At 42.1% G+C, this 12,239-nt stretch overlaps 1 protein-coding gene across 1 annotated transcript in view; it reads left to right on the forward strand.

Moving 5' to 3' along the window:
- LOC108796681 (calpain-14-like) overlaps positions 1-7,065 on the forward strand; it is a 35,777-nt gene extending 28,712 nt beyond the window's left edge. Inside the window, exons 20-21 of the mRNA XM_018568181.1 lie at positions 3,638-3,693; positions 6,980-7,065. Of these exons, the coding sequence (XP_018423683.1) occupies positions 3,638-3,693; positions 6,980-7,006 (83 nt within the window). The 3' untranslated portion in view covers positions 7,007-7,065. The remainder of the gene's footprint in view (positions 1-3,637; positions 3,694-6,979) is intronic.
- The last annotated feature ends 5,174 nt before the right edge of the window (positions 7,066-12,239 follow it).

A 12,239-nucleotide genomic window follows, 5' to 3' on the forward strand; every position in this document is an offset into this window, starting at 1 on the left:
AAAAAAAAAAAAAAAAGTACAACTGAACTATCATTTTAAATCAGCTAAATATATTTCAGGTGCATTGGAAAAAAAACCATTTTGCGAAGTCTGCAGCTCACCATACACGATACAAACTGACCATACAACTTTAGATCTACCAAACACTATGTAAAGCTGGCACCTTACAATTATCTGCAGATTTTCTGTGGTCAGATGGAAAAGATGCAACTGCAGTCATCGGAAGCCCGCCCCTCAGGGGGCGGGCTTGCGATGATCGCAAGTACGATCTGCCTGTCCAAGATCTTGCTAGTCGGCTCTCAAAACACCTGAACAATGCCTGCATCCAAACAGATTGTTCAGGTATTTTGACAGACAGTGGGGCTGACTAGCAAGATACTGAAGCGTGGCCCAGTGGGAGATTCCTCCATCCACACAGCTTAGCAGAGATGGAGGAATCTGTTGCACTTTTTCCATCTGGCCACAGAAAATCTGCAGATAAATTGTAAGGTGTATGGGCACCTTAACATGAGAGCTACCTAATATATCCAATCAATTTATATTCCATCAGGCAGGCTATTGCACTACATACTGTGTAGATGAAAAGGAGATTATACAATTAGATTGCAACATGTGGGGTTGGTTTGCTTCAGAAAACCGCCACAGCCTTTGAAGAAAAGCCTAACGCTTGCTAGCATGCTGCAGACAAGGGCCCTCTCTCTCTCTCTCTCTCTGTGGAAGAAGCATTCTGCAGAGTGACCACTGCTTCCACTCAGATAGCAAGGATCCTTCTCTACAGCTCGCTGGCAGGGTACAGGGTTTTCTACTAAGGATACAGCTGTTTTTTTAAGGGAAGTTTTTTTTTTAAAGGAAACACACATTAAGGGGTATATATGTATAAACATCAAATTTAATATACGGTAATATAATCATATCAACTATCATATCGTATCATATAATATCATATCATATATTGCAGCCTCCCTAAATAACTGTTTCATTGTTTTTATTAAAGACATATGAGTCTTTTATTCTGTACTTAGTCACACCCTTTGTATTGTAACCGATTTACATGGAAAGTTTAGTTGGGCTTTAATATTCTATATGCCCCGCCTTCTTTTTTACTTTTACATTTTTACAGCTTTGCTTTACAGTATATGCCAATTTGGAAATTATTTTTGACATTTGGAGATGATCTAACATTCATTTCATATTTTAAGTTTGATATTGTTTACTCATTTGCTGCAAAACACCATCAATAGTCCAAATGTCTAATGAGATTTCTTGCAAGTGTTCAGTTCTAGGTATACAAAATGACTGTGTTAATAGTAACCAGGAAACAAGGCCTGGATCCTGATGGAAGTTATGGTCTGCTGAATCCTGCAGGCTAATGTCAGCGGTCTCATTGGGGGGAGGGAGGAGTCAATTGGGAGCAGTACTGCCCCCTGTTGTTGGCGGCCATGCATTGCCCACTAATGCAAGCTGTGCTCCTCCTCCCCTTAGCAGTTCCTCGTCCTCTACGCCGAACCTTATCCTTGCCGCCGGCTCCTCGACCATCTGGGCATGGCTCCACCAGTCCCTACCCCACTTTGTGCTATCGTCACCGCCCAGCAGCGGTACAGGTATGACGTGGGGAAGGGACGTACATTTTTGGAAAAATTTAGAAAACGTTAAGAGGCTCAAATATTAAGTGCAAAGAGCAATGGCATGCTGTTACTTATACTGGCCAATCATATTTGGGTATTTGCCAGATTATGTCCATCTGAACAAGAAAAGATACATCCTGATTGGTCAGTAGCATGTTTTGCACTTTGCACTTTGGCTTATGAAAGGCTCAATCAAAGGGCTTATTCAATAAACCAATGCAAAGTTCAACAATAAAACGTAAACAGCCAAATCCCAGAGTGGCCCAACATTTTTTGTTTTTTTGTACTCAGCCCCATTTCTAATTGGTTACAATGGACTTAGCTTTGTTTTATTGCATAAACCTAAGAAAGTGAAAAACTGGTAAACTTACCAATAAATGTCACTTCTGATCTTTCAGTCCACTTTCTTTGCTATCCATGGCATGGTGACCACACATCCAAAGTATGTGTGAATTTAAATGGTCAGTCCACCTGATGGTAATGTTTTAGCCTGTACCTTCCTGGCTTCTTATGTGTCTCAGATACACCAACAGTGCGATTTCCCGGCCATAATTCTCAACTCTGCTCCTGTCCTCCTGGGAGCCTTGAGTGTTGCTGCAGACTATTGTGTTCCAGCTCCTCCTGTTACATTCTTCATAATATAAAAAAAAACAATCCAGCAGGGATGGCGGGAGCCCCTCATAATGGGCACGGCAGGTGTACAGACCCAGGAACTCAGCACAGAGTTGGTGGGAGCCCTTCAAATGGGCACGGCAGGTGTACAGACCCAGGAACTCAGCACAGGGATGGCGGTAGCCCCTCATACTGGGCACGGCAGGTGTATAGACCCAGGAACTCAGCACAAGGATGGTGGGGGGCCCTCAAAATGAGCACAGCAGGTGTACAGACTTGGGAACTCAGAGCAAGGATGGTGGGGGTCCCTTGTAATGGGCACAGCAGGTGTACAGACCTGGAAACTCAGTGCAGGGATAGTGGGGACTCCTCATAAGGGGCGCAGCAGGTGTACAGACCTGGGAACTCAGAGCAGAGACAGTGGGAGCTGCTAATAATGGGCACAGCAGGTGAGCAGACCCAGGAACTCAGCACAGGGATGGTGGAAGCCCCTTATAATGGGCACAACAGGTGTGCGGATCTGGGAACTCAATGCAGAGATCTCATAAATAGACTCTCCAAGAGAATGCATTTTGGCTTATTTAATTCTCCAAGATCTACCAAAGTAAAACTGAAATATCAGCATTGGGTAGACTGACCCTTTAATAGATGTTCCAGTGCGACCATTATGTTCATCAATCCATCACTCAATCCATCAATCAAAGTGAGCCAAGTCATTGGGTGAATAAATCCCTGCCAATCCAAGTTATAAAGGGCATGGATTCATTAAACCCAATCAATTCTTGGCCAATGTGATTAATAATATGATTGCGTTTTAATGGTGAGGTCAGATGGGTGCTTTCAGGACCATTGAAGCCAAACTCCGGACTGAGATGATAAAGATGAATCAGTAAACTACCATTCATTCAAGAGTGATCAAATGCTAGTCACAGCAATTAAAAAAATACAGTGGTTCTAATCCTTCCCACTGTGCACTAAACTTTGTGCTTTTTAAATAAGCTCATATGATTTTTGTTGTAGAAGATGGTGGAGGGAGGGTCATTTCTTCTGGCTAATACAAGAAGGTTAACCGGGAGCCATGTTTCCATGACAGATACAAATCACGCAAAAGATTTCCCCATTGTTACATCTTCTTAATGTGCCTTAAATCACCCATCTAACCTTGCCTTTTGGGTAGAAGTCAACTGAATATTGCAGTCTATTCATTTTCTTCTTTTCAGGAAGGCATTGAGTGCTGTGCTCTGGGCCCCATAGCAACAAAGTAGCGATCGCCATTCATTCTGCACCAATGAATGCTGGAATTGGGTTGGTTGCTATGGGTGCTCGCTCATCACTGCTTTCTGCTTTCTCTTTTATTAATCAAACCAGTCTGCTAACATAAAACTTTCTCTTGATTGCAGAGATGTTTAAAAACTTAAGTCAAGACGGTAAAGGGATCTATCTCCAGGAGGCTGAGGTATGAACACTGTCACTTCTATTTTATTTTTAGAAAGGGTAATCTGTATCTTAAACCTTTTTTCATGATAACATTTTCTGAATTCCGTGGATGTATTCCTGCAATGATGTAAACTAGGGATGCACTGATACCATTTTTTTGTTACGAGTACCAATATTTTCCTTTCGGTACTCACCGAGTACCGATACCGGTGGTTCTGCTGGAATGAAGACTGCTTCCCGGGCAATTAGGAAGCTGGGTGACGTTAATGACATGCTGCCCAGCTTCCTGATTGCACAGGAAGCTGGCTCCATGTTGTTTGGCTGGAAAACTGGCTTCCCAGCCAATCAGCATCGACCCGGCTGTTCGGCCGACTTGATGCTGATTGTCCGGGAATCCAGCTTTCCAGCCCATCAGAAAGGAGCAGGCCAATCAGCATGGACCCGGCTTCCTAGCCAATCATGAAGCCCGGGAGGCAGATCATTACTCGCAGCCCAACTTCGTGATTGCCCGGGAAGTGGGCTCCATGTTCCCCTACAGCACTGCCGGTCAGAGGAAATCTTCCTCTGACCGGAAGTTCCGGTATCGGGGAAGGTATCCGAGCATTTGGGCGAGTACGAGTACTCGCCCAAATACTCGGTATTGGCACAGATACCAATACTAGTATCGGTATTGGTGCATCTCTAGTGTAAACAATATAGAACAGTGTTTTTCCACCAGTGATAGGTTCCAGTAGGACCAATGCATTGGACAGTCAATGAGTTTGCCTAAGCTGAGATGATGCCATCAGTCTGCTGCAGGCACGAGGGAGCATTTCCTCAGTCTCCTCTCCCAAAGCGATCAGACTGCGACATTATAGCTTTGGAGCAAGTCACAAGGTGAATGCACCCAGGAACTTCACAGGCACCAGGATATACCTGGTGGTGACCCTGGTTGATGAACAAAGATGGCTCCAACCTTCTGGAGAGAAAAGCAGATGTGTTCCTCAGGGGGTTCCTGTGGTTCTAGTAGCATAGGTTCAGTCAATGAGTTTGCCTAGGCTGAGATGATGCCATCAGTCTGTTACAGGCAGGGAGAAGCATTTCCTCAGTCTCCTCTCCCAAAGTACACCAGGATATACTTGATGGTGACCCTGGTTGATGAATAAAGATAGCTCCGTCCTTCTGGAGGGAAAAGCAGATTAATCAGGGGGGAGTATTGTAATCTCGGTGAGAGAGAATAAATACCTGGAAGTGTTACAGTTACACATTAGATAGCATGCATGCGGCTTTCATGACAAGATATACTGTATCTGATGGTAGGTCCAATGTCATTATTGACCCAGTCAACTGCAATCAAATTGATTCTTGGGAGCAATTGCTCTAAAATGCTTCTGAACTTCTACTTTTTTTTAATACAACTTGACGTTTAATTCATCCAATCGGTGATAGAATAGCAGAACATTATACGCTTTTCATAAATCCTCCAGATGTGTTTCTGACACAGTGGATCATGCAAAGTAATGAAGGATATTTTAAAGATGTCACAGGAAAGCCACAAGGGCTGAATACATCCCAGTCTAAAGTGCAACGCGCAACGGTGATTAGTGTCCGCGTGATTCATACGCTATAATTAGCGGATGCTAATAACAGTATTTTTCTTTGACTTTCAATTTATCGAGTCAAAAGGTGGAGATGAATGGCCCTCTATGGGGAAGATCTGAGCACTGAACGAGTGCTCTGTGTCTACAGAGGGGTTGTATTGACGTATGAAGGCATTAACATTTTAGCATGAATGGCTGCAGTATTGTGAATAATTTAAAGGCCAAGTCCACCCGAATCAGACAATGCAGTTTTAGAGAGTTACCTCCTTGGCATTTATAGCAATGAGGTCCTTGTCCCCAAGCAAGGGTGTAACTAGAAGCATAGCAACCTATGCAACTGCTATGGGTCCATATGTTAATAATACCCACAGGGAGCTAAAGCATTTGGCAACCCCATTTGGAAAAATGAAATGCAAATGCCCTCTGGGGACTACTCTATGAAAGCTTTGAAGACAAATAGAATTCTAGTTCACTAAAGGGATTGCCTTGGAAGGAGAGGGACTCCTAACCCTTGTCAGCCCCCTAAGTGGCTCAAAAAGCTTAAAGAATTAAAGTTAAAAAAAATCAATAAAAAAATCGACATGTCACACATGTTAGGTATCGCCGTGCATGCTGGAGTTAATTCTATGGCCATCATTCACTGTTAAATTTGAAATAATAACTTGTAAAGGGTTTTTAAAAATCGCTGTAGAGAAAAAAATGTGTAATATATTGTGTTTCATGCACTAAAATTAATTTTAGCATGTTTTTAACTGAAAATATGGATTTTTAAACTGTTGCACTAATGTCATGTGACATAAGTATAACTATAAGTGGTATAAAGTATAAATATAATGTGATATAACTATAAATTACAACCACCAACTTTTCGTTCTTCAGGGTCTCTGCTTTCACAAAATATATCATTTTTGGGGGCCTTAAAAGAGGACTATGGGGTGTTTTCCCCCATAGTTCTCCTCAGAAACTAGCGTCCTCCCGTGACCCAAAGCTACAGCTCGCGGTATACTGAGACCGCCGCAGCCGGGACGGATCCCGACATTACTGTCGAGATCCACCCAGCTGCGTGATTGACAGCTGGCTCTGCCTATCTAGAGGCAGAGCCAGCTGTAACCGCCCCCGTCCGTTCCTCCAGTCAGCGCTGGAGGATCGGAGCGGGGGGAATCCCTGCAGGGAGCCGTGACGGACAGTCACGGCTCTCTGCAGGGGCAGGATCAAGAAGTGAGCGAGCGACGGTATGTGTTCGGTCACTTCCCGATCTATTGAGCCGACGTGGAACAGTTTCATTGTCACACGTTGGCTCGAACTTTGAGGATGAGTGATTTTCACTCACCTAATAGTCCTCCTTTAAATAATTTTCAGGCCTGAAATGTGCATTTTAACATGTGTGCCAAAAAAAAGTCTCCAGCAGCAAAGGGGTTAATGGTTTAGCTGTTGGACTCAATCAAGTATAGTTGCGACTCTGTCCCTGAGTTTCTATCTTTGCCAAATGCTTCCCGGGCACAGTCAGGATTGTCAAACAGACAAAATCCCAAAAAGTTGTTGTACTGAAAAAAAGGATAATTAAGAACATTTGTTATAGATAAAAAAGGAAATCAAAAGAAAGTAATGATAGAAACATTAGAAATGTAGTGAAAATGCACTTGTTGCTAAAATTTCATCAAAAGTAAATGTACGTTTTAAAGTTAATGTCTGCAATCGATTCATTTCATTCATTTTTCCTTTTAGTGGATGATGTTGACGCTGTACGCCTGAGGATAACAATAGGACATTGCTCTGATCCTGAACCAGCAATATGAAAACTTTTGCAATCATTTTTGATGAGATTTTTGAACACAATTATTGTCCGAAGACATTTCTGCAACCCAGCGATTTATTTATTATATTAGTATTTTTGTTATATATTTATTTTTTGATAAATGCATTTACGTTTTTGGAGTCCCCTATGTCACAGCGGACCTAATATCTATAAAGGTGAGGACTTTTCTAAATTTGAATATTGCATTTTTTTTTAATTATTAAGTTTACTCCAGGTAGAATCTGTCTTCTGTTAAAAGTGGAACTCCAGGCAAGCAGCTAAATGAACAGTTGAATTCCATACTATATGTTTATTCTATTAGTTCTTGGTTCAGCTTTTCTGCTTCCCAGATCTTCTTCCTGCTCACTGAGTTTAAACTGAGTTTAGTGTCACTTTGATCTCTACAGGTCTCAATTTGCCCTCTTATCAATATTTTCTAGTTGCACGTTTTGAGATGAAATAAAACATTTTTAAATAATATCAAAATTGGGAGCTAATGTTTCAATCTTTTGAGTTAAAATCAGAATTATGATTTTAAAAGCTTTACAAGCTAATATTTATAAGATAAGAATAAGATAAAAATCGGAATATGGAGACAATACTTCTGGTCTCTGAGCTAAAGCCAGAATCCTGAGCTAAGATTTCAGATTTGTGAGAAAATCAGAGTTCTGAGTGAAAACTTTAGACCTCTAGATAAAATCAGAATGTACAGCTAATGAGTCAGTCATTTGAAATAAAATCGGAATTTGGAGATACTTCTTCAGACCTTTGAACCAAAATCAGAAGTCTAAGCTAATACTTCAGACCTCTGAGCTAAAATGAAAGAATCTGAGATAAAATCAGAATTGTGATCTAACACTTTACACCTCTTAACTAAAATCAGAATTCTGATTTATAATTTAGACCTCTGAGCTAAGATTAAAAATTCTGAGCTAATTATTTAGACCTCTGAGCTAAAATGAAAAACAAATCTGAGCTAATACGTTAGACCTCCGACTTAAAATCAGAATTCTAATGAATACTTTCGACCTCTGAGCCAAAATTAAAAACAAATCTGAGCTAATACGTTAGACCTCCGACTTAAAATCAGAATTCTAATGAATACTTTAGACCTCTGAGCTAAAATTCAATAAAATCTGACCTAATACTTTAGACCTCTATAATAAAAGAAAAAATGTGAGCCAAAATTTCAGAATTTTGAGCTAAAATCAGAATTGTGACCAAACATTAGGCCGCTGAGATAAAATCAGAATTGTAATCTAATACAGAGGTCCAAACGGTATTCTAGAATGCTTGGACATCACAGCTCAGAGATATTCTCTCAAAATACAATCTCCGAAGTCTTCCCTAACTTATGTAAAAATATATTTTAAAGTAGAACTTCCTGATTGGCCTTTTTTGAATGAACTCCGGGCAAATCAAATCTTAAGCCTTGCAGTGGGGCTACCCGCGCACTGCAAGGGTTAAGTGATTATTATTATCTCGGAGCTAAAATAACAAAGTTATACTAACCCGAACTGTGATCCCGGTTGTCTCCTACACCGCTCCCTCTAGCCTGTCTCCTACACCGCTCCCTCTAGCTTGTCTCCTACACCGCTCCAGTGATGGAAAGTCTCTCAGAGTCCTCACATCCTATACATTGTGTAGAAAGAGATGACTGACAGGACCTTAGACTGCTGGAGCGGAGGGGGAATGAGGGACTAAGAGCAAGCTGGGATCGTGGTTCAGATGAGTATATTTTGTTATTTCAGCTCCCTGGATAGAACGAGCACTTAACCCTTGCGGTGCGCGGGTGTTCCCATGGCAAGAGTTAAGTCTTTTAGTTTCCCCGAGTTCTGCTTTAATTAAAAAAAGGACAATAAAATCAGGAAAGCAAGGTTACTTCCCAATTAAAAATATCCTATAAAAGGCCATAAAATGACCAAATAGTCAGAACCTTTAGAGGAGGGCAGGGTAATATGTGCCTTGTAGTCCTCCGCAGTCAGAGGCTGTAGTTGGCGCTCTCCTGCAGTATATATAATGCTGAAATGCTGATACTTACCTTCCATATACTTAAAGTGATATTAAAGGCAAATTTTGTCCCCCCTCCAAATGTTAGTGTAAGGACTTACCTTAAATGATGCCTCTTATATAGATCATCTTCTTCTTTAGTGTAGTTTTTAGCTGTCCCTCCAGCGCTGGGTCTCCGATCCAGTGCTGACTCCTCTGTCCCCCTCTCCTCTGTCCCACGGTGTCTGTGCGGGTAACACGCTGAGTGTTTAATAACACTTTAATTGTTTCCTAGAATAATCCTAAGAATATTTCTGTAGTCGCCATTGACTATAACTGCTTTACATGCAGTCAGCCTGTGGCTGGGACCTGTTTTGTACCGATATCTACCTGTATTGTGCTGTCACATTAGCGATGGACCGCTGCACCCCGGCTTTGTGTCACTGCGATAAAATTTGAATTATTGTTGTGACTTTTATGGCAAGGAATTCAGGCGCTTCCCCGTAGTTCAGAGGCAGGCGTGGTATATCACTCTGTTAATGTCAGGCCGCAGCTAGGCGTGCGGAAATGTGAGGGCCGCAATTACATTTAAATTAAAGCATCGTTAACTGTGTATTACTTTTGCCTGCAATGAATATTGTCTGAGGGAGGATTGGTTCTGCGGAACGTGTAACATCTATCTATCTATCTCCGGCTTCTAGAATATCACACATAGAAGTTATTTTATGTGTCAGGCTTGGCGTGCGCTCAAATTGTGATCCTTTAGGGCCCAACTTAGTTTTACGAGTAGGCTCGGGAGAAGTGAATCATTCCTGCAAGCTTTTATTGCCGTCCGTGATTCCGGTTAAGGAGATTTAATTTCACTTCCTGTCCCTGTGACAGCCTGTGACAGCTGGACAAGAAAGAAGGGGAGCGGTTGTCACAGGATAAGACATCATCTACAGTGATCAAAACCTAAAAGATGATCTAACCCTTCCCTGCCTATGCTGTTACAGTTACATTCTTCCCCGCTATCTCTATGGACTATAGCACACCCTCCCTTATGTTATAGAGAAGAGGGGGAGGTGTTCTGCAGTCTTGCCCTACATTGACAGTGCTGCTCCTCCATAGATACAGTACAGTGAGTAAGCCTAGGGCACCCTCGGGCAGAAAGTGTGTTACTGGCAGGACCATCAGGGTTAAATAAAGAGGGGGAAAGCCTGAAAGGAGAAAACAAATGCAGCCACCACATCTAAGGACCGGTGAGCTGCAATATATTATATTTTTTATTTTTGGGTTTGGATATATTTTAAATCCACCTCAGCCTGCTGTCATTTTGTATTTCATTGTGTGCTCTGCACTTACAGCAGCACTTATAATCCCCGGTTAGGGGTGCCCAGGGGGAACTGCAGCCCAGCTGCTTCTAGAAGAATTACAGCTGCCCGCAATCTCTCCAATACCTGAGAGATGGTCATTACAAAAATTAAAAAGCCAAAAGTTTGCAGCGTTTGGAGCCGACACAAACAGAATTATAAATCACTTAACTAACAGAGGAAGCCGGCTGATTGAACCCATCAGAGTTTAATTTGGCATATCCAGGCGTAGACTCGGCAAGGCCCCCCTCGTGTTTGTCATCTCCTGTGCGCCTCGGTGCTGAACCGAGCGGGCCCCGGACTCTTCGTATTAAATGTTTAATGTTTGTTTTCTGCAGGAAGAAAAAAAAAACAACTCGGCGCCCACGAAAGTGGAACAAATGTGCTGAACCTGCGAAGCGGCTTAATAAGTGAGGAACCGCGCAGTGACACACGGAACGCCATTCAGCACACCTGCCATGTTTCCAGCCTCGGGAGGGGGGCAACTGACTGTGACATGCATGAGATATATGTATACACGCATGGCGTGCAGATGTACTGTATACCCAGAGAAATGTACTTGTATCTTATATAATGCTTTAAAGTGATAATAATGTCAAAAGGTTTTAATCTATTTCAATTGCTGATGAAATCACTTACAATGGATGCTGCTCCTTGATGTTTAAAAGTTTTAGTTTCCTGCAGAACCACTGGCCCTGATATCCTGTTTTAGGGGAGCTCCTTTCCCTTGCACGGCCTTAATGGAGCCACACTTCTGGGTGCTGGTAAGGTGTGTGTGTCTCCACAAACACATAGACACAGCAAATCAATCCCCTCCTCCAAGCTAGTAGATGGAGAGCTGCTGGAGACTGTTCTGTCCCTTGTGATCTTGCACTGGACAGGAAGTTCAGGGAAGCCGAGCTGAGAGAGTTGGAGCTGTTCAGAAACATGATAACAAAAATGTAAAGAAATACTTTGCTGGGCATTGTATATTTGTTTGATCCGCATTTATTATTAAAAATAGTTTGAGAGTTTAATACTACAGTAAAATAATTTTCTGGATTCTGTTGCCAAGCTGGTGGTCCTGAGCTCTTCATGAAATGTTCCTAGTTCAGTTCTTACATCCGTTTAGGATATAGGCAGGTGTATCAGCAGTGCTGCACTGTGAATTCTGCTGTTTGATGAATTTTGATTTAAAATGTAACTTCAGGAAAATATAAATATGACACTTGAGTCTTGTAACGGGTTTATTGAAGTGTAACTCAGTCCAAGCCCTTTTCATAGTTTAGGACAGAGTACGTAGGGATGAATGGCCCAACTTGAGTTCTGAGTGCTATGTGTGGCACCTTGGTACTTATTGTGCGAGCCAAGCTGTCAGGAGTAGGAACTTTAATTTGTAAAGAGGATGTACTGGCAGTAATCTCCACCAGTCTCATGTCTCTGCCATCTCTGTCTCCTACAGTAAAATTATTAGTCTGCAACCACACCAGTGTCTCTATCTGATCTGCCTCCCCAGTCTAAGCATTGAAAGTGTGATCTCTGTAACTTACAGTTTTGGTGAGATGGCTATAGCTCCCGATCTTAGAGAGTTGGCAGACAGTTGACTCAATCCATATGGCACCTGAGAAGTTTAATCCAAACTGTGCAGATCTTTACAACAAGCTACAGGAAATGGTCAGAGAACATAGGATAGGGCACAAGATCATAATGTGATCCGCTAAGCAAAGGCCATGTGGCTGAGATGCAGACCGGAACATAATGAAGTAGAGTGGAGCTATCTCCAATAGTATGTCTGCAGTCTCTGACCATCTCCTACAGTATGTCTGCAGTCTCTGGTCATCACCTTTAGAATATCCACAGTCTCTTACAA

Source organism: Nanorana parkeri, unplaced genomic scaffold, assembly GCF_000935625.1.
Source record: "Nanorana parkeri isolate BGI_ZX_2015 unplaced genomic scaffold, ASM93562v1 scaffold31, whole genome shotgun sequence".
NCBI classification, from domain to species: domain Eukaryota; kingdom Metazoa; phylum Chordata; class Amphibia; order Anura; family Dicroglossidae; genus Nanorana; species Nanorana parkeri.